The sequence below is a fragment of the Lissotriton vulgaris genome, chromosome 11 (assembly GCF_964263255.1).
Source record: "Lissotriton vulgaris chromosome 11, aLisVul1.2, whole genome shotgun sequence".
Classification (NCBI taxonomy): Eukaryota; Metazoa; Chordata; class Amphibia; order Caudata; family Salamandridae; genus Lissotriton; species Lissotriton vulgaris.
Window position 1 is genome coordinate 968,772,304 of NC_141699.1, and position 24,151 is coordinate 968,796,454.

At 43.6% G+C, this 24,151-nt stretch overlaps 1 protein-coding gene across 4 annotated transcripts in view; it reads left to right on the top strand.

Annotated features, from left to right (window-relative positions):
- The window catches only part of MINDY4B (MINDY family member 4B), a 386,720-nt gene that overhangs the window by 356,080 nt on the left and 6,489 nt on the right, over positions 1-24,151 (top strand). For all 4 annotated transcript variants that reach the window (XM_086944142.1, XM_086944141.1, XM_086944144.1 and 1 more), the window contains one exon: positions 18,844-19,024. In XM_086944142.1, the coding sequence (XP_086800268.1) occupies positions 18,844-19,024 (181 nt within the window). The remainder of the gene's footprint in view (positions 1-18,843; positions 19,025-24,151) is intronic.

Genomic DNA, 24,151 nt, shown 5'->3' on the forward strand with positions numbered 1-24,151 from the left:
ACTAGGTATAAGGGGGTGCGGGAGACGTATCCTAATCCCCTATGTTTCCTGAGGGTGGCTGAGGAGGCTGATATATGTTGATACATCTCTTCCAGCGCCTGTGCGTGAGCTTTTTTTTTTTTTGCTGCGTGACAGTCCGGAGCGGCCGCCATCTTGTCTCTCGGTAGGATCGAGAGAGAAGAAGAGGTGAAAAACGAAGGGGGAATTTAATGAAAGGGGGCAAGGTATCCCCTTCTTGACCCCCTAGGAATGTTGTTGGGGTTATTAAAGGGTCCCGTGGGGAAAAGAAAAAAAAAATGATTTTTCACGGTAGAAGCGCTTCACGGGCCGCGAACTGGGCCGCAAACTGGTAGCGAAACGGGAATTCGCCATTTTGTGCTTCGTTAATTAAATTACTAGGTATAAGGGGGTGCGGGAGACGTATCCTAATCCCCTATGTTTCCTGAGGGTGGCTGAGGAGGCTGATATATGTTGATACATCTCTTCCAGCGGCTGCGCCATCTTGCCTTTTTTCCAATGCCACAATTTTGTCGTGCACGGCAGCCATTTTAGATGCCAGGCTGGTCCCAGGCTATCACCTACCCCTGCGGATGTAGTTTATGGCCCCAGCTGTAGAGAATTCAGACATGCCAACCCTCCCGATTCAGGCGTGAGACTACTGATTTCAGTGCTAGTCTCCCGCCTCCCGATTTCTGCAAGCAAAAACCCGGGGGCATATTACGAACAACTAGCGATAATTTTTGTCTCTAACTTGTTTAGAGACAAAACTTATCGCCGCACATCGGCGATTTTTATCGCAGATAAACCTTGCTATTATCGCAGAAAAGTCAGCGATATTCATGTATTATCGAGAAAATGCTCTTAGCCATGTTATCCACCTCCCATTGGATAACATGGCTAAGAACTGCTCAGGGCAGGTGTTAGATTTTGGAGATATTCGCGCTTAGCGCGAATATCTCCAAAAGTTGGTAATAGGAGATAGCGATGTTAGGGACTGTTTCCAGTCGCTAACATCTTGGCACGCCACTTTGCATGTCATTAGTGATAAGTATCACTGACATGCAAAGCGGGGCCCAAGATGGTCGCTATCTCCTTTTAGCTGTCACTAACTGGTGTTAGCGACAGCTTGGTAATAGGGAGATAATTTTATCTCCGCTTTCATGGCTTTTAAAGCCAAAAAAGCGGAGATAAACCCCCTTGATAATATGCCCCGCGATTCCTTGGGGGTTTCAGCTGACAGGGCTTGGTATTGTGTTACATGGTAATTTTTCCAGGAAACGTCAGAGGGTCGATGCAGGGGTTCTAGAAGAGGTGATAAACCATTTAAGCCTCATGAACAAGCGCATGGTCTTTTAAAGATTTGTGAAGTACTCGGGGCGGCGGTGTGTGTGTGCTCTCTTTCAGGAGCGGGCGGGGGGGCACTGCCAGCAACTTGCCAGGTCAGGTAGTGTTCAACACGTGCATCACCCTTTCTCTGCCTGCTATTGCGCTCCATGCTTCGGAAAGGTAAGAAAAAGAACGTGCATTTGAGTTTGAAATCTCCGATCCTGCAGCAGCACACTTCCAAAGCCCACACATGACAATAACCCGATTCAAGGCCCCATTCACCCGTTTTTAAAAAAATAGATAACACTCCAACAAAGTAAGATTATAAAACTTTATTAACTTTTAACTATAATGAACGGAACAAAAACTAAAAACATTTAAACATTTTTCAACCCAAAAAGCAACAATGGTTAGAAGCTGTCTTTTGTGCGAATAGTCTCAAGGCAGCACAACGTGCAGAGTTCTGGACGGCACCCAGGTGATGTCGCCTGGGTGCCGCACTGGTTTTGGGATCCTACAATGCAGCACAGAAAAACAGCGTGGGGCGTCCCGGGTGGTGCGGGGGGAGGCCTCGTCAGTAGCGGTCTGTTGTGCGAATAGTCCCAAGGCAGCAGAACGCGTTGAGATGTTGATGGCACTGTGTCCAGTGTCCCATGGCTGACACAACATGTACGACAGGCACCCAGGTGATGTCCAGTAAACTGCCGCACTGGTTTTGGTATCCTACAATGCTGCTCCGAAAATTGGCGTGCGGCGGCCCGGGGGGGGGGGGCGTGGGGGAGGCGGCGTGAACGGGCCTCCCCAGGTGGCGGCCATCCAGCTGAGTTGCGCCCGCTCTTGCGGCTACAGCGTCTCGCTCACCATGTTGTTGAGTTGCTCCCACTCTTGCAGTGCAGCGATAGGCGGCTGCCACATGACTCTTAAAATGGCGGCCGGCTCCTCGGTTTTGGGCCTGGTCCACTGAAATGGCCCTGGGACACCTTGGAACTCGGACGCTTGCCTGCTAGGGCTTGGGCTCCATTCTCGAAAAGCGTCCCCTCAGCCGTGAAGATTCTACAAAAGTCTTGGGGGCCCCCGACTCCCGCAGGCTTCCGGTGGGGAGCGGCTGCCATGATTGCTCGCGGAATGACCACGACGGAGCCACGAGATGGTGGTGCTCTCATGCTGACGCCAGCTTCAGTCTGAATGATCCAGAAACAAGGTGGGGCTTTCATCGTTTGGGAAAAAAAAATGTTCTAAACCAATGAAAAGTGTTATTTTTAGGTCATATGACCAAGCCTTCCATCTTTAGGAAACCAAAAGTAAAATGAACCAATGAAAAGTTTTATAAACAAGTCACATGACCTGTTATGCGGCATAGGGCTACAAAAAGCGTAGAAAATCCGTTGGCACGTGAGGCGGCGTCAGTAGCGGACCGATGTGCGAATAGGCCGAAGGCAGCACAACGCGCTGAGATCCGGATGGCACCGAGGTGGTGTCAAGCAAATTGCCGCACTGGTGTGGCCATCCTACAATGCTGCGCCGAAAGACGGCGTGTCCAGCTGAGTTCCGGTCACTCTTGCGGTACAGTGAGTCGAACGTGCCGAGATCCGGATGGCACCGAGGTGGTGTCCAGCAAATTGCCGCACTGGTGTGGCCATCCTACAATGCTGCGCCGAAAGACGGCGTGTTCAGCTGAGTTCCGGTCACTCTTTCGGCACAGTGACTCGAACGCGCCGAGATCCGGATGGCACCGAGGTGGTGTCAAGCAAATTGCCGCACTGGTGTGGCCATCCTACAATGCTGCGCCGAAAGACGGCGTGTCCAGCTGAGTTCCGGTCACTCTTGCGGTACAGTGAGTCGAACGTGCCGAGATCCGGATGGCACCGAGGTGGTGTCCAGCAAATTGCCGCACTGGTGTGGCCATCCTACAATGCTGCGCCGAAAGACGGCGTGTTCAGCTGAGTTCCGGTCACTCTTCCGGCACAGTGACTCGAACGCGCCGAGATCCGGATGGCACCGAGGTGGTGTCCAGCAAGTTGCCGCACTGGTGTGGCCATCCTACAATGCTGCGCCGAAAGTCGGCGTGGGGTGCCCCGTTGGCTTATGAGGTGATGTCAGTAGTGGACCGATGTGTGAATAGGTCGGAACCAGCACAAGGCGCCAAGATCCGAATGGCAAGTCCTGGATGTTGAGTGCCTCAGTTGAGAGTTCTGAGCAGTGCTTGTAAGATTGTCTGAAGCTTATTTGCACCTGCTGCAGCTTCACTATTGCCCTGGTGTGGCCAAAGGTCGCACATGACATAGGCGGTCGGCTCCCGAGGTCCGGCGGAACTTTTTTCCTTTTCCTTTCTGCTTCTTTTCCTACAATCCGTTTCATCTGAAGACACGACCAGGTCCCTGAATGTGTGCAGGGGGACGCTATTGATTGAATGAAAATGGCGGCTTGACACAAAGCTGACTCAAGCGTTACTGTTGATGCTATACAGACAAAAATTGGTTTTCAGTTTGTACATTCTTCAGGTTTTTTTTTTCCATCCAAGTCTGATTGAGAGTTTGTAGAAAAATGGCTTCAGATTTTCCACATACTACTCTTCAACATTCTTCCTAAATGTAACAATGTGAAACTCACTAGGAGAACGGCTGTTTCTGTTTCCTTTCAAAATGCTGCCAACAATATTTTCTGAATGGAAGACACCATCTTGTAGCATAAAGGGCCGAAAGGGGTTCTGGTCTGGCTGATGGTTGGTGGAGACATTTTGACTATATATTGGACCTGCCCGGCCTCGCCCAAAATGGCGCCGGTATAAATGGGACTCGTAACTCCTTGCCCGCAAATGTATATCTAGAAAATGTTATTGTAAGTGGCCCTGTCTTATTTTAATTACAAAATGTACGTCCACCGATTCCGCAACTGTTAGACACGTTTGTTCTTGCAACCTAATGGCCCGCTCGTTACGTTCTTCTACAGTGTAAATGTCTCCTCATCATATACGATTTCAGTTTGCTCCGTGGCCGGCCCACGTGGTTATAGGCCCGTATTTGTATACTGACATTTTCACAATAAAGGTTTTTAAAACAAAACACGGTAGTAGTATTTATATTGGTAAAGTTTTTACTTTTAGTCACTGTTTTCGAATCAGTAAAAGGCAAGTGAAATAAAGCAGTCCAATTACATGACGGATAAAAGGTATAATATGTAGGAACGCAGTAAAGATAAATGGTCAAGGGCAGTTGTGTTTTTCATGTCTGCAACATAAAGTGATCTATAAGAATCTGATAATCAGGCGTATCGGCGACTAAGACAGCAGGCGGAATCTCTTTTACTCAACGGCTCCGTCATGGAAGGAAGAAACGCACTTTTTCTCGAAAAAGGAATATATTTTACTTGCAAGACAGTTGTAAATTTTCCGGGAAAGTACATTAGCCTGGAATATTATAACATATGTTTGAAAAAAAAATATTGTTCGAAAACAATAAAAAGCGTATTTTTTAGGTCATATGACCAAGCTTTTCATCATTAAATTAACAAAAGTAAAATGAACCAATGAAAAGTTTTATTAACAAGTCACATGACCTGTTATGCTTACGTTACGCGCTGCGCGCCGCGCCTCGGATCACTTCCGGGTGCGCTAACGCGGCGTGTCATATAACGCATTACGCGACAACGTAGGTCAAGAATATAGTCAAAATGTCTCCACCAACCAGCGTTCGGAACACAACCCCTTTCAGCAGTCCAAAAAGTTCTGTTAAATGACAATAGAGGGGACAGGCAACAAGAACCATCAGTCAAAGAGGGGAGGGCAAGTTCTTCTCTTCCGGGTCATGTTGGGGCGCTACCGGAACTGATCGAATTGGTAGTCTACAGTGTTTCTGGATGTTTCAGACTAAAGCTGGCGTCAGCATGAGACCACTACCATCTCGTAGCTCCGTCGTGGCCATTCCACGAGCAATCATGGCAGCCGCTCCCCACCAGAAGCCTGCGGGAGTCGGAGGCCCCCAAGACTTTTGTAGAATCTTCACGGCTGAGGGGACGCTTTTCGAGAATGGGACCCAAGCCCTATCAGGGAAGCGTCCGAGTTCAAAGGTGTCCCAGGGCCATTTTAGTGGACCAGGCCCAAAACCGAAGAGCCGGCCGCCATTTTGAGAGTCCTGTGGCAGCCGCCTATCGCTGCACCGCAAGAGGGGGAGCAACTCAACTACATGATGAGCGAGACGCTGTAGTCGCAAGAGCGGGCGGTAAACAGCTGAATGGCGGAAGAGGCACAGTGTAGCAAAAGCGGGCGGAATGGCAACTGAAACGGTAAAGGGGCGCCCCACTACAGCGTGTCTTCAGGTCAAACGGATTGTGGGACAAGGTTCAGAATTGAAGAGTCATCAAAAGGCAAAAAGTTCCGCCGGACCCCGGGAGCCGGCCGCCTATGTCGGGGGCGATCTCAGGCTACACCAGTGCTATAAGACTTGGGGAGGGTGTCGGAGCCAAGCGTCTTCTCCGAGTCCATGGCCATCACACCGCCCCTCAGGGGCCTCCGTCAAGCTGTTTAGGAAGGTAACATATCACATTGTTTTCTAATGCAGTCAGGTCCACAAACGACACTCACTTACTTTGAGAATAGTGAAGCTGCAGTAGGTGGAAATAAGCTTCAGACAGTGTTACAAGCACTGCTCAGAACTCTTAACTATGGCACCCAACATCCAGAACTTATGCCACTTGAGAATGGCAGTGACATCGAAGCAACTCAGGGACCAAAACCATTAACGTACTTTCACGTATGAAAATCTTACTTGGGGAGGGGGCAGGAGCGAAGCGCCCCCTCCCAGTCACGGCCACCACACCGTATGTTGAAAATTTGAAGCCATCGTTCTACAAAGTCAACCAAACTTGGATTGAAAAATCTAGAAAAATGTACAAACTGAAAACCAGTTTTGGTCTGCATAGCATCAGTAGCAACGCTTGAGTCAGCTTTGTGTCAAGCCGCCATTTTGATTCAACAAAGCACAGGCATTGAAAAAGGCTCAAACTCAGAACTCTGAACTATGGCACCCAACATCCAGGAGCTTGCCATCCGGATCTTGGAGCCTTGTGCTGCTTTCGACCTATTCACACATCGGTCCACTACTGACATCATCTTATAAACCAACGTTATGTAAATAGTTTTTTAATAAAATGTTTTACCCTGTTTCTTTGCTGGTGTGTTGTCTATATTTTTAATATTTGCATAGGGTTTGTCGTTATTTTGTGCGGGATGGGTGATGGAGCCGAGCTGTCTTGCAGCCCTCATGGTGTGGAGCTCAGTTCATCTCACTATTTTCGTATTTCTCATGAAGGGTTGTTCCTAATATTTCTATTTTAGCGAGGTCAAAAAGAGATCCAATTAGTGGCCTACTGATTTTGCTCGATTACTTTTATTTTTTTACACGATTTGTCACTATCTGCAAAGACTAAACAGAGTATTGCGACTTTGTGCTTGTTTGTAAATAGAGAATGATCCAAAGAGAACCAATTCTAAAACAGTAAATGCTTGGACAACAATCAATCAAATGGAGAGACAAGCAGGCACGACGGATTACAACGGGGGCAAAGGCTTGCGTTAACTACCGTTCACTATCTGCAAAGAGAGAGTACTACTAAGACAAAAGAGGGGAGGGGGGGGGGTGCAGCGTTCAAAGCACATCAGCGTGCATAAATACGAAAATGTTTTTATCTATCACGTACTTGACATTTTAAAGCTTTTCATATTTGCTATTAAAAAACCAATGAAATTCACAGAAAAAACCATAGGTTATAGTGGATATATAGTTAGGAATTTGCATTTACAAAACCTTGAAAATTCAATGAAAAAACCATTGGTTTTAGGCCATATATAGTTAGGGATTTGCATTTACAAAACCTTATTTTACTCGCATAAAACCATTGAAATTCCATATATAGTTAGAAGCGCTAACTATATATCGCGCACACGCAATCCACTGCTGATGATGTCACATATTACATCATTCATGACATGGTCAGTGACATCACTGATGACATCACTGATGACATCTCAAATGACATCACTGATGACATCACTGATGACATCTCAAATGACATCACTGATGACATCACTGATGACATCTCATTTGACATTACTGATCACATCACTGATGACATCATTCATGTGATTATACGATGAACCTCTTCAGACTCTGATATAACCTTAAATACACTCATTGTAAACAGACACTCACAGACTGTCACACATCCATGGAGTTACTCACACACCTAGTCAGTCATGCAAAGAATCAATCACAACTCCATTTCCTCAACATATTTACTCTCTTATACAATCCCTGATACAAGTTCACAATGATCCACACAGCCACTCACACATTCACTGGCTCTTATGCACAGTTATTTATATATGTCAACTCTCACATGTACTGTGTTTTACATATGTACTTACTTTGACATGTAGCACTGAGATATCCATTCACTCACCAATACACTCATGCACACAGTCAACCGCCCATACAGCTGTTTCCACATGCACTTTTGAACCCATACATCTAGTGAATCAACTGCTCACACATCTATGCACAGAGTCATACACCTCCCAGCCACCCACACACACACTCAGTCTCCCATACAAATACTTGGGCAACCAATCAATAACCCATATAGTTACTCATATAGCTACTTATCAACACATGCAACAGTTTACAGAACAACAGACATAATGATGCACAAATTAAGACAGTTTAGTCACTAACCCATGCACTCAGTGAGACACATTTAATCACTCACTCATACAGTCAGTCATGCACCTACTAAATCCTTCATCCAGACACTTATACATCCACTCATTCTTCAATATGTAAGACTTATTTTAACTTTACAGAAACATACAGTCACTGGATGTTGTCATCAGTGATGTCATCAGTGATGTCATTTGAGATGTCATCAGTGATGTCATCAGTGATGTCACTGACCATGTCATGAATGATGTAATATGTGACATCATCAGCAGTGGATTGCGTGTGCGCGATACATAGTTAGCGCTTCTAACTATATATGGAATTTCAATGGTTTTATGCGAGTAAAATAAGGTTTTGTAAATGCAAATCCCTAACTATATATGGCCTAAAACCAATGGTTTTTTCATTGAATATATATATATATATATATATATATATATATATATACACAAAACGTAGTATTGAAATGTATACAGAGTGTTTTGTCTACTTCTATAGTGAGATGAACACACGTGATTCACCAATTTATGCACTGTCAATTTAAAAATGCCTTCTGAGTAGCAACAAACTGTCGAGTGAACAAGCCGCGTTCGCGCTGCGAAACACGTCTCAGACACTTGGGCAAATAAAAAATTAACGAGCACGAAATCTGGGTCCGTGTCCTGCTTTAACTGCATCGCGTGAGTCAAGACGTGGCGGCTGTGCGGGATTTGGATATATATATATATATATATATATATATATATATATATATATATATATATATATATATATATATATATATATATATATATATATATTGTTAGACCTGTCAGCCCTGTGGGTGCTCCCTCCCATTATTCATTTACTTTTGTCCCCTTTCTGCCTCTCAATTCCTTTTATTTTCATGTCCACTGGAATTTTTAGGTGTTGTCCTAGGGGTTAGGTACTACTTGACCCTATAGTTTTTTAGGCCTAGGTGACTTTTAAAAATGGTGGAAACTCAGTCACACAAAATGGTAGCTAGTAACTGCCATAACGGTTTACCTCAGGGAATGGACCAATAGGACAATATAGGTAAACTCCAGAACCTTCCAGCTTGTTCTGGAAGCCTGGGGTTAGCCTATAAAAGGGTCAGTACCAGGGTGGCCATTTTGAGAAGTGCGATATCGGAGAGTCCAGTTAGGAGTCTAGGCTGCTGGGCAGGGAGGCTAGTGCACTTAAGAAGGGTTGATTGTCCCCCGAGGCTGCTACCCCTCACTGTTGACATTTCCCCTGCGTGTGGACCTGGCCCGGCTGTTCTTTAGGTCAGAAGATCACATCTACCCCTTTTTCTCTTAACGCCCCTGTGAGGGAAGACCTGGACTCATTTTGGGGTGAGTGGACATATAAGCCGGTCGGAGGGAAGGAGAGATCAGCCTCCACCTATAGGGGTCTGGATTTGCTTTAATTGATCCCCCTACTGCCCTCGCTGAGTTGCCTGGAGGTTTCCAGTTTACCGACTGTGTAATAAACTGTCGGAACTTCACAGAATTCCCCCTCCCCTCTCCGGTGTGGGTTCCAAGTTTGTCGGACCCTGACTGAGTTGGAGAGTATCTGAATGGGCTGTAGCAGACCGCTTGGAGCCCCAGTTGTGGAGTGACGCTGTCTGGGATTCGGGCCCGTTAAAGCTCCGGATTCCGGTCTTGTGAGCGCCGGAACTTCTGTTCCGTTAGGGCGGTTTGACGCGGCAGGAAGAGGCGCCTCGTTTTCGGTGTGGAGATCGAGCGCGAGTGAAGTCCCGCCCAGCACTGTCAGTTAAGAGCGCAGGAAGGCAGGACGAACTCGCAGGAAGCCAAACCCCGGGGAGGTTCCTCTCTTCACGGAGGGCGGAAGGGTGGAGACACCAGGAGCCGGCTTCTGGCAGACAGAGTCAGAGGAAATTCCCCCCCCCCCGTGCGCCAGCCGCTAAGGGCCCTTCCAGCTAAAGGAAACGTCGGATGTGGGGACCTTGTACCTCTGTCTGCTAGAGTTCCCGAGGTCCTCGATTACCACTCACCACAATAAGTAAGGAGGGGAATTGGGCTTGTGGGAGTCTAGGCAGTGCCCCTAGGTCTCCAGTGGGAACGTGAGGGGATCGGTCCCTATGACTTAAAAAGGAGGAGTGACAGGAAAACCAGGGAGAGCAACTGATCGAATTAAGAGCTCAGGAGCCACACCGATTAGACCTGGGCAAATCTGAGACTGGTACTAAAAAAAGACAATCAAGGGGAACAAAAGTTTACGTTGAGATAAATGAGATGCCAGAATTCATTGAGGAAATGCCCCCCCCCCCCCCAGTGACTGATTTAATTCAGGAGTGGCCTTCATTAAGTGGGTAGTTCCTACCAGAAATTCCAAAGTCTGTATGGAAAGAAAAATCTGATCTGTGTCTTAAACGAATGTAAAATGAATGTAATGTAAGGAAAATGATGTACTATTTTCATCTTCAGTTAGCATACTAGGCAGACAGCTATTTAATTTCTTTAACAAGGTACCAGTGGGCAGAATTAACACCAGAACCTATTTCCTTCCTGTCAGGAAACGTAATGAATTTATGAGTAATTCATGTCATGATAATCTAAATGCAAAGGAAGAATTGTTCTGGAATTGTGTTCCTATGCTTCAACATGTATTTACAAATGCAAATATAACAGGAAAACAGTCTAGATGTTGATTTACTAAATTGCGTGCAACTACTAAACTTATTTAAGGAAAGATAAAGCTTTTCTTACTTTTATAAAATTACGGTGTAGTGTCATTTTTGGAGTGGATGGACGCTGGGTTTCTGTGAGAGTGTGACGCAAACATAACACTTTGGCCTTTGGAAGGTCTTTTCTACTCTGTGTCAAGCTACCTTGGTGGTCTGGTAACCCGAGGTCCAACACATATGTAAATAAATTTGCAGCAACTCTGGTTTAAAGGACAATGCCTGGCTGACTCACAGGTGGTCCGAGTTGGGGCTACCGGCAGCCCAAAATATCCAAAAGCTGTACCGCTGTTCAACAGACGTACGCGGACACCACAAGTTGCTTGTGCAAAATATTTTAATAGCAGGAAAATATTTCGCACAAGCAACTTTTGGTGTCCGAGTACGTCTGTTGAACAGCGGTCCAGCTTTTGGATATATATATATATATTACCTACTGGCGGTCGCCAGTAGGTATTTATAGTTAGGATTTTTTTCAATGCAAAATCTCAAAATTCTATTGTGAATAACTTTGGCGTCGGTTGACGAATCTGCCTGAAAAGTTCCTCAAATTTGCCTCGCGGAGCTCCGGTCCGTCCCTGAAAGTTTGGGGGGGATTCGTCAAGCGAGGGCTGAGATAAAAGGGGGGTCCCAAAAATGTTCCCCATTTTAATTTCCATAGGGCGGTCGAGCTCACTTTTAGCCCGAATAGCTGAATGGATTTGCACCAAACTTGGCAAAATTGTAGGGACTGGTAGCCCGATGTGCCTTTGCTATGTCTCAAGATATGTGCTCCAGTGGTTTTTACGAAAATTAACTTTGAAAAAATATATATTGGGCTACATTGGGCTATATATATGTTAGAGCCCAAATGTAGCCCAATGTAGTCCAATTGTGCCCAAAGATGGCCACCAGAGACAAAAAAACAAATATAGCCCAAATATCAGCCAGATGTAGCCCAACTATAGCCCAATGACAGAATGTCCCAGAGTGTTCTAAAGAACAACTAGAGCGCTAACAGTCTTACTTATGACAAAAGTATGGCGCACCTGAAGTCATCTTGATTGGAATAAAGTGTTAACACTTAATACATTTGATTTGAAAAGGAACAAAATGAGGGGTTTTATTTTGCCATAGAAATGTTATATATAAGAAATCTCAACGATAATGGCAGAAAACGCAACAAACAGAGATAACACAGTAATTAATCTCTCCAACATGGAACTATCGCAAAGAGAAATAGAGATTTTATCCTTGGGTCTGACGTTTTGTGCACACACAAACTTTGACTATGCCCAAACCAGAATTGATTTCTTTCAATATATGCGGAAATTGAAACTCCAGAAATATTTTGCAAATACCCTAAACCAAAAAGACACAACTGAAATGAACATCCAAACCAGTCAAGGACTCAGTGTGGCAAACATGAATGTGTTGAGAGATATGATTGACATTGAACAAGACAACACAAATGATTTGGTATCATCAGGAATGGCTGCAGAAATGACAGACATAGATATTTACAAAACAGAAAAAACCAACTTTAAACCAAAATCTGTATTCATGCCAACAATGCCGAAGGATGGGCTTGATCTGTTTACAGAGTATGTAATTAAAGATTTGAAGGAATTGTCCACAGAAAGTTCAGAAGAATTCTATAAAAAATATCAGAACAGAAATGAGCCTTATGAAAAACTAATGGAAAGAATAAAAATGAGATCAGACATTGTCATCAGGTGGTCTGATAAAGGGGGAAACATTGTGCTATGGCCATTACAAATGTACAACGATGAAGCAATGGCGCAATTGCAAGACCAGGAATGCTACACCAGAATAACTCCGACACAGTTGGTGAGTGTACAAGAAAAATATACAAATGAACTATACAAATGGAAAGGCACAGGACTGTTGAGCAAGGAAGAATTCGAATACTTAAAAACAGACTACCCAGTATGCCCCCAACTGTATCTCATCCCCAAGATTCATAAAAATGAAACAAAACCACCGGGAAGGCCAATAATTTCGGCTATTGGTAGCCTGTTTGAAAAAACCAGCATTTTTATTGATCATTTTTTGCAACCCTATGTGAAAGCCCTCCCGGCATACATAAAAGACACAAATGACTTTTTACGAAAAATATATAATGTACAATGGGAGGATGATTTTGTGTTTATGACCCTGGATGTACAATCCTTATACACCAGCATCAGACACCAGGATGGTCTAAGGGCAGTGAAACACTTTCTAGGGCAGAGACCGATCGAACTATATAATCACACTAAAATGTTGTTGGAAATGACGGACTGGTGTCTGACTAACAATAATTTTATCTTCAACAGACTCCATTACAGGCAAATACAGGGGTCAGCTATGGGTACTTGTTTCTCCCCCAGCTATGCGAATCTACACATGGGCTGGTGGGAGGAACAGATACTCATGGCTAAGCACCAAACAACTCTTTCTAATAATGTGATAATGTACAAGCGGTACATAGACGACATTTTCATACTGTGGAAAGGCCCCAAAGAAGAAGCAGAATTATTTGCTGTAGAGTTAAATGAAAATGCACTAAATCTGCAATTCACTTGCACTACAAACGCCACCTCAATACAGTTCCTAGACATAGAACTATATATAGATCAGGGTAGAATACAAACCAGAACATATCGAAAGCCCACAGCTGGAAACTCAGTGCTTCACGCACAAAGTTTCCATCCTCACAACCTAAAGGAATCTATTCCCTACGCAGAATGCTTAAGGATGACAAGAAATTGTAGTACTAAGACTGGATTAGATGAGGCAAAACAGAACCTGTTTACAAGACTAAGAAAGAGAGGGTACAGCCAAAAAACCTGTAGCAGAGCAGACACAAAATGTAGCAAAACTAACAGAAAAGATCTCCTTTTTGCCAAAAAACAAGAACACCCAGAGAAAACTCCCAAACAAGAACCACCTAGACTAATAACAGGATTCAACACCTACCATAACCAGGTCAGAAAAATACTGACCAAACATTGGCCGCTAATAAGGAGGGACCCCATAATTGGAGAACTATGTGGAAACAGACCCATGATAGCGTTTAGGAAAGCTAAATCCATGAGGGAGCACCTAGTCTGCAATGCACCGGCCATTAAAAAACCGGATGATTGGCTGTCAAAAATCAAAGGGTTCAGCAAATGTACAAAATGCAAAGCCTGTAAGCATGGGGTAAACACCACTAAAGTAGAAATACCCTTTAGGAAGAGGCCATACAAGATCTGAGGCAAATATAATTGCAAGACGGATCATGCAGTATATGTCTTAACCTGCATCTGTGGCAAAAGATATGTGGGTAGCACCATCCACCCTGTACATATCAGAGTCCTCCAGCACCTTCGCGCAGTGAACAATGACGACCCAGCATACCCTGTGGCCAGGCACATAAACACAACCCATGCAGGAGACATAGGAGTATTAACATACTTCGTCATTGACAATGTGCCGAAAAACCCCAGAGGAGGCAATCGCCTGCAGAGTTTGAGAAGACTAGAATCACGGTATATTATAATGCTCAATTCTAAGATACCAAATGGTCTCAACTCTGACGAAGCACTCAGTGTCCACCTATAATGAGGAAACCATGGTCCTAAATCACACCAAATAAGCCCGAATTCCCGCAAGAGAAGGCTTGTCCTTCTCTCCCCTCTCTCCCGTCCAAGAAACATCTTTTGTTCAGTTTTAATAAATGAACTATCACTGTATATATTAGAACAATCACGACCCCTAGAGCAGTTTTAGCCTGTCATAGCAGCATTTTAAGAAAATCACTACACGCACTTATGTGATAACATAATGGGGATTTCTGCAAATGTTTGTATATCTTTATATGAATAGACATATATGTATGAAATGTAAGTGGGAACATTAATTGTTTACATAATCGATTGCTGGATCTGTAAGTACCCGTTAGCGCAAAGCATTGAATAATGCTTAGAATCTTGTCCACTTGGAAATGATGAAAATGTATAGCGTACTCAACACTATAACTGTTATATGTCATAATTGGGTGAGCCTGTCCACTGGGAGTAAAGGCAAACAGTGTCAGACCGCTAGCGCTATGGGATGCATCAGTACACGAAAGCAAACTAAGTAAAACAATCCCGCCGGAATTTCCCCGGTTAACCCCGCGCGCCTATTGATAAGAGAACCGAGTATGTTTACTAACGCTCTCGAAGTATCCTTGTAACAATCCTCACTGCACCCGCACACAGACGCGCTAAACAGTAGATGGAGACCGGAGCAAGCATGACACATCCAAAACAAGGACGAATAATGTATATGTCCCTACGCGCATACAAACCACGGAACTGGCAATAAATTAAGAGTACTACACTCACCAGCGCCGAAGGAGTTTAAAAACGCGATAATGCGCGCGAAGGTCAGTCTGTCACAGCATAGCGAGGCACACACAAGGCAGGAATGAGGAAATCACTGGGTTCAAGGTGCGGGAGGGTTTCTATAGAAACGAAACCACGCATGGAAGCGGATGATGTAATTACTAACTGTGAAAGTGAAAATAACTTCTCTATATCAGTCTAATTGAGGCGTCGCCCCAAATCACCATGGGAACTGGGTTAGACACGAGTGTGAAATGTGAAAACAAGCTAGAATGTGCATGGAAACAGGAGTTAAACGTGCATGATGTAATGCAATGACTAAGGGGTATAAATATAACCACAGTCTGTCATGATGTTGTGAACAAGGCGGGTGCTTACCGCCGAAACGCGTCAAGCAGCCTAAATGAGTGAATAAACTTATTTGGACTCATCTATTTCACGGAGTCAGTGCCTTACTTGCATGAGAAAGTTTGGAGTGTTCCAGATATATATATATATATATATATATATATATATATATATATATATATATATATATATATATATATATATATATATATATTCACTGAAAAAACCATAGGTTTCACGCCAGTTATAGTTAGGAATTAGCATTTAAAAAACCTATTAACCTATTAAATTCACTGAAGAAACCATAGGTTTCACACCAGTTATAGTTAGGTGGAAAATTTACTCGCATAAAACCATTGAAATTCCCACGTTATAGTTAGTTGGACTCACTATAACTTGCGCGTGCAATGCACTGCTGATAACGTCACATATTACAACACTCATGACATGGTCAGTGACATCACTCATGACATCACTGATGACATCTCAAATGACATCACTGATGACATCATCCAGTGAATGTGTATCTTTCTGAAAAATAAATATTTTTTATATATGTATATCTAAAGGTTGATGGAAGAATAAATGGGTAAATAAATGTCTAAATGGATGTTTTTTTTGTGTAAAATTGATTGGTTAACTGACTTATGAAAAGTATCTTAGTGAATACATATATTAGCGAGTAATGTTTAAATATTTAAATATCTGTATCTGTGTCTCACTTTGTGTATAAGTGGCTGCATGGGTTGGTGAGTAGCTACATGTGTGTGTATATGGGTTATTAGTTGTTTTTTTGAGTATCAGTATCAGTGTCTGTATGGTTCGGTGGGGGATATTACTTAGAGCACAGATGAATGAATGAGTGACTCACTATTTGTATGTATTTTGAAGACAGCATATGTGCAAGACTGTATGGGTGGATGATTGTGTGTATGGGTGGGTTAGTGAGTATGTGTTTTTATAATTGATTGTTTAAGAGAGTAAATATGTTTCTGTTTCTGTAGAAGTATCTGTAGTGGTGTGTATATAGCAGTATAATCAAGTAAATGGTTTTTTGATAGTTTATTTGCATGTGTGAATTTGTGTGTGAGTAACTATATGGATGAGTATTAGTGTGTAACAGGATGTATAGGTGTATGAGTACATATGATGAGTAAGTACATGCATGAGTGACTATATAGAACTGTTGGTGAATGAGTGTATGTGTATGTAGATGTTGGAATTACCTAATAAGTTGTTGTAATTGGTATTGGTTTCTCCTTTTTTAAGAAAAGGTTAGTTTCTATTTTTGAATGTGTGTGTCAAAGGTTATTTTATGCTGATAGGAGGTCTGCCACTTTGTCACAAGGATGTTGTCATCAGTGATGTCATTTGAGATGTCATCAGTGATGTCATGAGTGATGTCACTGACCATGTCATGAGTGATGTAATATGTGACGTTCTCAGCAGTGCATTGCACGCGCAAGTTATAGTGAGTCCAACTAACTATAACGTGGGAAATTCAATGGTTTTATGCGAGTAAAATTTCCACCTAACTATAACTGGTGTGAAACCTATGGTTTTTTCAGTGAATGTATATATAGCCGGAAGTGGTGTGAATTGTATATATATATATATATATATACACACATATATATATATATATATATATTTGAATACAGAAAACATGTCAGAATAGTTGAATTTTACTGTACTGTACAGAAAGAGAATATGTGAATGTAGCAGTGGTAATACAAGCTAGAAGCTGTTCTACCCTACCACAGCTCTCCAGCTCTCCAGCCGAACAACAAAGAAACCTCTATTCTTCAATTGATAGCGACTGATCTTTATATATGCAATTCAAATTTGTTCCATGTAGTTTTAAATGAATTGATGGGCCCATTGCGTTTTGCATGAATATATTCAAGCCTTCTAGTTTGAACAGCCTTTTGTAAACAATGGGAAAACTAGAAGCTTCGCCTCTTTCCATGTATGTGTTTTAAGGGATCAGGCAATCAGCGTTGCAATGACTATTAATCCACACTTATCCTTACCCAGCCCAACCCTCAGTAGTGAGCACGCCTAAAATCGTAACACTGAATTGGTTTAATTAGAACACAATAACATGAGAATTACAATTATAGATTTCTTTCTTAGATTTCTTTAGGTGTGGACATAGCTAGATCATACAGAACCAACTTCCTACATTGTCATAACAACATCTGGGTTCTTTATATAAAATCATGTTTTGAAATGTATGTGAATTCTCAGGAGTGTATTACTACACCCAATTTAACAAAACTGCATACACCTAAAATTAGCACCTCTCAGACATGAAACAGCAAACCTCTGAGATTTCAAACCACATTGAAAGAACAAGCCCTGTCACCATACTAGTTAACCAGTCCCTCCATTACCCTGTGAGGGTTTGGTGAACATATGGAATAAAATACCCCCTGGAGTACATTACGCCTCAAAATTCACCGAGGAGTTTTGTGACCGTATAGAGAAGCAATGCTGAAGGCTGAGTTTCTTTATGAGGTCATGGATCTTCGAGAATTGATTGGACAGACTGACCTTAACAGTTGAAACTCACTTTTTTCTCTAAGTAGCCAGTAGATCGGTTTTGGCCATTCTTTACCCCATATTCGCTCTGCAAGCAAATTGGAAAAGGAAAATGTTGATGTTTTTCAATGCAGTGATTTGTTTTTTAACCAGGCCTTTTTGCAGATAGTACCGTTTGCTCAAAGATACTATGTACTGGAACTGGACCCACTGCATGTGCAAATCTATCCCTGGGTTCAATACTCTTAAGGTATAGTTGTAAGCCATGTCCTATGTGTACTATGCACAGTACACAAATAAAGGCTGTGCGCCCAATGCACTGTGCATATGTCTTGGTGGATGGCATTTGCAATTCCATCTGTTATGTGAAATGTGACTTAATCAACACAAAGTTTGTATGATTATGGTTGGCTTGCTAACCAGAACTGGTAGTTATCTGGAGCTTGGGCTGTGTTTATAAACTGAGCATGAAATTCCAATCAGTGTGCAAAGTGGAATTTACAGAGGGAACGCAATTCCAGCCTATGTGATAATTATCACCCTCCCACCACCACACAAACACACACACTGTTTATCCCAGATATTGGACAGAACACGCCTGCAGAACTGAGGAAAAGTCAGAAAAAAAGCTAGACAGGGATAATTGGAGGCTTTAAATGCCTCATTTCTATGACAAAAACTTGGATTAGGAGGTATTTGCCTCATCTGCTAAATACTTACCCCCAGGATAATTAAGAATTAATAGAATCGATCTGAACAGAACGTCAGTTCAACTGGAGGTGTTTTCTTCAAAAATGGTGCCCTCGTTTACAACCAACATGTTGTTAATATTATATCATTTCTTTTTTAGGTTGGGAGCATGTTGAAAACCCCTAAACTACCCATCTGGCTGTGCCACATCAATGGGACGTACAGTGTCCTTTTCAGCACAAACAGACTGCTTTTATCTGACTGGAAAATGGAACACCTCTTTGATCTTCATTTCTACAACGGGCAGCCCTCGCAGCACAAAACCGCGCACCTCACAATAGGTGAGCACTTTTTTTTTAATGAACCGGACATCAAAAGGTTCTGATTTTAAAGTGTTATTAATTAACGAACAAGTCTTTCAAAATTATTGGAAAATTATGCACATAATATTAGCGTAGCTAAAACTACAAATGCACGCATAGTCAACACAGTTGTGTGTTTGTATCAGCCACACTGCGCAAAACTCAAAATGAATGTTAAACAGATTGTGCTTTCAATTAATTATATCTATTTTTATCATCAACATACAACAAAATTCTAGAACACAGTTCAGTACAATCGGAATAAAAAGTGCACCTGAAGTGTCCGTGGCTAATATATGTGTTGGCTACTGTCACTCTTAATAAAACGCACATAAACATGATGAAATGTGTTTTTTAGAGGACATATGGGCGAGTGGAAACAATGCTGACCGTTCAGACCATTCACTATTTAAGCTTGAAACAAATGAAGGTTAAGAATGAGGAGAGGTCAGATTGGTGGAGAATAAAATTGGAGTTCGTTTTTAGTGATTCATTTGATTGGGTAACGTGAAAGTAGTAATTTGCCTTTCTTTTCAATAAAAGTCACTGCAATATGTTTTATTTGAATGGGCAGTGCCAGTAATTAATACAGCACAATTGAAAAGGAGATTTACAAGTGGCATTTCAAGGCTACCTTGACCTGACACAAGCGTACAAAATGGCGCCCTGCATCCGAACGAAGCACTTTACAGCCACAATTATCTAAAAGCCATCTGTTTTAGCTACACTTGAAGGGACCCTCGTAAATTATATCACTACAGCATAGGCTATCAGACTTCCTCTTAAGAAATGTGTTTAAAAACATTGCATTTTACAGCACAATATGAAAAATTGCCTAAAAACTACATGTTAGAAATGGGATTTCTGATTGGCTATGGCTTGCGCCAAAGCCAGGCAGAAACCACCACTCTAGTCAGGGTAAGGAAGTCACCCGCCAAAGATAACCCCTGCTTACCCCCTTGGTAGCTTGGCATGAGCAGTCAGGCCTATCTCGGAGGCAATGTGTAAAGCATTTGTGCATCCACCCAGCAACAACACCCAAGGCCCACCACAAAGGAAACTCCACACAAGGTTATATATAAAAATAGCCTTTGTATTATACCAAACACATTAGATAATAAACACACAATTTACATTGTGCCACTGGCACGGGCGGAATTTACAGGAGATTATATACAGAGGACAGGGCCACATGGACCACTGTCAGGAATAAGCACTTAGTAGGACTAGCACTTTGTAGAAATAGCACTTTTAACATAGAATAATTGTAGCACCAAATAGCAAATGTAGCACACAACCAGTAACCACTGGTAAAAGGTAAGTACACCCTACGCAATCCTAAACACCTTAGGCATATATCTCGCAGGGAACCATGAACTCACTAGCATAACCTATACTAGGAAACACAACCTCCTAAGCATAAAAATACATTTAGGGGTATAAGCAAGAAGCATTGCATATTATGCATAAATCACATCAAGGTGCAGGTTGCGCCACTGCGCCAAAACCTAAACGTAGCAGCTGCCCACTACTTGCTGGGCAGCTGAGGACAAGAACAGGGCCTAAACGCTGCAGCTGGCACTAAGTGCTGTGCAGCTGTGGGAGGCCCAAGTAGGGGCGAAGGAGTGTAACTCACTCCTGAGTCCAAAGACATGTCCTTAGAAGGGAAACCTAAACGTAGCAGCTGCCCACTACTTGCTGGGCAGCTGGGGACTCAAAACTGCGACAGGGGCCCTCACTGGCCCTTCAGGACAAGTTGTGCCAATGTTGGAGCCTTCTAGGCTCTGAAACCACCAATGCGCAAAACGTGGGAGCCATCTGGCTCTGGATATTGCAGGTGTCCCCTAAAGAACTGGAGAGGACCAGACCAAAATGGGCCCTGGCACCACAGTGCCCTCTGGGCCCTGCTGGGGCTCTTTCAAACAACATGGCCCCTGCGGGAGCCACCTGGCTCGGGACACCTCATGGGGGCGGGGGAGCTACCTCAGCTCCTCGAACAACCATGCCCCCAAACGTTGAGCAGCCACACTATCAAGCGGGTGCTGCTGGAGAAACAAAGGGAATCCAGAGTGTGGTGCTTCAATCTGGTGCTCTCCTCCCCCTGCCCTCCCTCCGGACAGCTCTACTCACCGGCTGCTCTCCGGAGGCGACGGGGGACGCGGTATTCTCCTTGCGGTCTGCCGGGGCTTTCCCTTGCTGCGCGGGGGGAGGCAGGCACCGGCACAGGCGGCGTCCATTGCAGGGCTCTCTGACCTCATGAGAGCCCCGCCCCTCTCGACGCGCCGGTCTTCACCCAGTCCCCATCTCGGGACCGGGACTTTTTCAAACGCTCACTTCTCTGTGGCCCACAAGGAAATGTAGGCAAAGACATGTGACAGCTCCTATTGTGCCATGTCTCCAAATGACACCAGACCGACAAACCTGCTGTCAGATCTCCCAGCCCTCCTTCACCCTCAAAAATGCATGAGGATGAGGGAGGTAGAGGACTCCTAACACCACACCACCACCTTCTTCAAGGCAGAAACCAGGGTGTTGGAGCAGATGGAAGTTGCTCCAGTCCTCTTGTGCCAGCACCATTTTGCAACCCAAGGAGGTTGCACTCGGTACTCAGGATGTCACATATAACCAACCTGAAAACTTGGCAGCCATGATGCTTTGCGTTCCTTTCGTTGATCTGAGTTTGTGAGGAAATCTGGCCCATTAGGCCCACTTTCCATGAAATATGAGATTGGGTGCTATATGATGCAATGTTATGTTATGTTAAATATTATTTCTAAATAGCACGTTCACCAAACGGTTTCTTGGCGCTATGGACAGGAACGGTCGCTGCACCAGACAGTAAGTGAGTATCAGTTGTAAGCGTGGGAAAAGCGCCAAGTTTTAAGTAATTTCCTAAATTGAGTATAGGATTCCACCGTGCGTAAGTGGGGAGGGAGGGTGTTCCAAAGTTTGGGGCCAGGACTGTGTATCTGAGGCCACCGTGTTTCTTCCGTTTGAAGGAGTGGGAAACTAGCAAGTTCTTTTTGACAGAACGTAAATCACAAGAGGGAAGATACTGCTGAATGTTTAAAGCGATAAAAGCAGGGCCTTATGGATAGTGCTGCCTAGCTTGAAGTTTGGCTTGTAATTGGCTTTTGTAGTTTGGCTTGCCCTGTTCCCATCATGCAAATTGGCTTTTGTAGTTTGGCTTGCCCTGTTCCCATCATGCAAATTGGCTTTTGTAGTTTGGCTTGCCCTGTTCCCATCATGCAAATTGGCTTTTGTAGTTTGGCTTGCCCTGTTCCCATCATGCACTGGGACAGGAACAGACTAATTTGCATACAGCCAGGTTCTGAAACTGGGATGGTGCAGTGAGCTAAAAAACGGTGTTGGATCTAGCCCTGATCTCTTGACTGGGTGAGAGTATTCTGTTTAATTCAGAGACTCTGTCCCTCACCACCCCTTGTTGTAAATAGCTTGAACGTGCAGCGTTGATGAATAGGGAGCCAATGAAGGCTTTTCAGCAGTGGCTTCACATGGGAGTGCTGAGGCTGTCCCAGAATGCGTCTAGCTGCTTGATTCTGGAGCCGTTGTAAGCGATGTGCCTGGTACGCAGGAATGCCTACGTACAATTGGCGTAAGTAATACGCGAGATGACCAGGGGGAGAACCACTTGGGTCAAGTCTTCGATGGAAAGAAATCTGCTGAATTTCCGGATTCTGCGCAGATGGAAAAAGCATGCTGAGACCACCAAACTAACTTGACCCTTCATGGTCAGATCGTAGCTGATCATATTTCACAGACTTTTTACTGACAAGACCGGAGCTGGGGAGCTCCCCAAAGATAGGGGCCAAGAAGCTGGAATTCCACGGGTTAGCTGCGCCGCCAGTAAGAATCAACTCTGTTTTATCTGGATTTAGTTTAAGTTGGTTAGCATTCATCAAGTCGCTAATGAAGTTCATTATAGATTGAAAGTTGGTGATAGATGAGGTTGATGGACCGATTTTAAAGATCAACATGCTATCCTTTCTGAAACGTAATGTCCTGAGCACATCAACGCTTGTCTGCATATGTCTTCATTCAGGACTTGTGAGATGAATTAGAGCCACATCTATGAAAAAAATGTTTTGCGATTCCTCAATTGCTAATCTTTGCGATTCGCAATTAGGGAATTGCAATACGGCATGCATTAAAGTGTGTAGTACACTTTCTGCGATTCCTAAGGGGTCACAAATGACCTATCTCATGAATATTAATGTAAAACGAGATGCTTTACAAAAAGAAAAATGAAAAGTTTTCTTTTCATTTGTTAAGAGCAGGCAGTGGTCCGTGGGACCACTGCCTGCTGTGAAAAATGTTTTTACAAACATTCACAAAGTGGAAGGGGACTCTTGGGGACCCCTCCCTATTTGTGAATGGGTCACTACCTACTTGAAGTAGGTTGAAAAAGACAAATGTTTTGCAACCGGATTCACAGTCACAAAATATTCATGCATACCGTTAGGATTCGCTATTTGGAAGGGACGCCATAAACACATCCCTTACAAATAGCAAATCGCAAATCCATTTTGCGATTCGGTAACAGGTTACCAAATCGCAAAATTGAATTTGATACATTGCAAAAGCATTTTTTTGCGAACGCAAACGGGACGATTCTGCAAATCGGCCAGTTTGCGAGGAGAAAAATGCATGATACATCTGGCCCTTAGTGAGTCAAACTTTCTGAGCATCAGTTGTTCTTACAGTGGTCCGCTGGGACAGCTTGGTACCCATGGCTCTCCTGAACATCAGGGTGGCTGGGTTTTCGGGGGTTGTATAATGGAGGGGTAGATCTGTAGGCACGTAGAGTAGAATGAAAAACCGACTTGAGCTCAAGTCTTCATAGTGCAGCGCCCTGTATAGACTTCTTAAGAGTGCTCATAAAACATTCAACAACGCCATTAGTCTGTGACCATTGGCGGGTGCTTTACTGATGCTTGACATTCAAATGAGTAAGAAAGTCTTTAAAACCCAACCATTGAATGGTAGGCAGTGTCAGATTTTTGAATGGATGGAACACCCCAGGTTGTAAATATGTCTTATAGTCTTTTTAATTACTCAATCACAAGTGAGTGATGAAAGGTCATC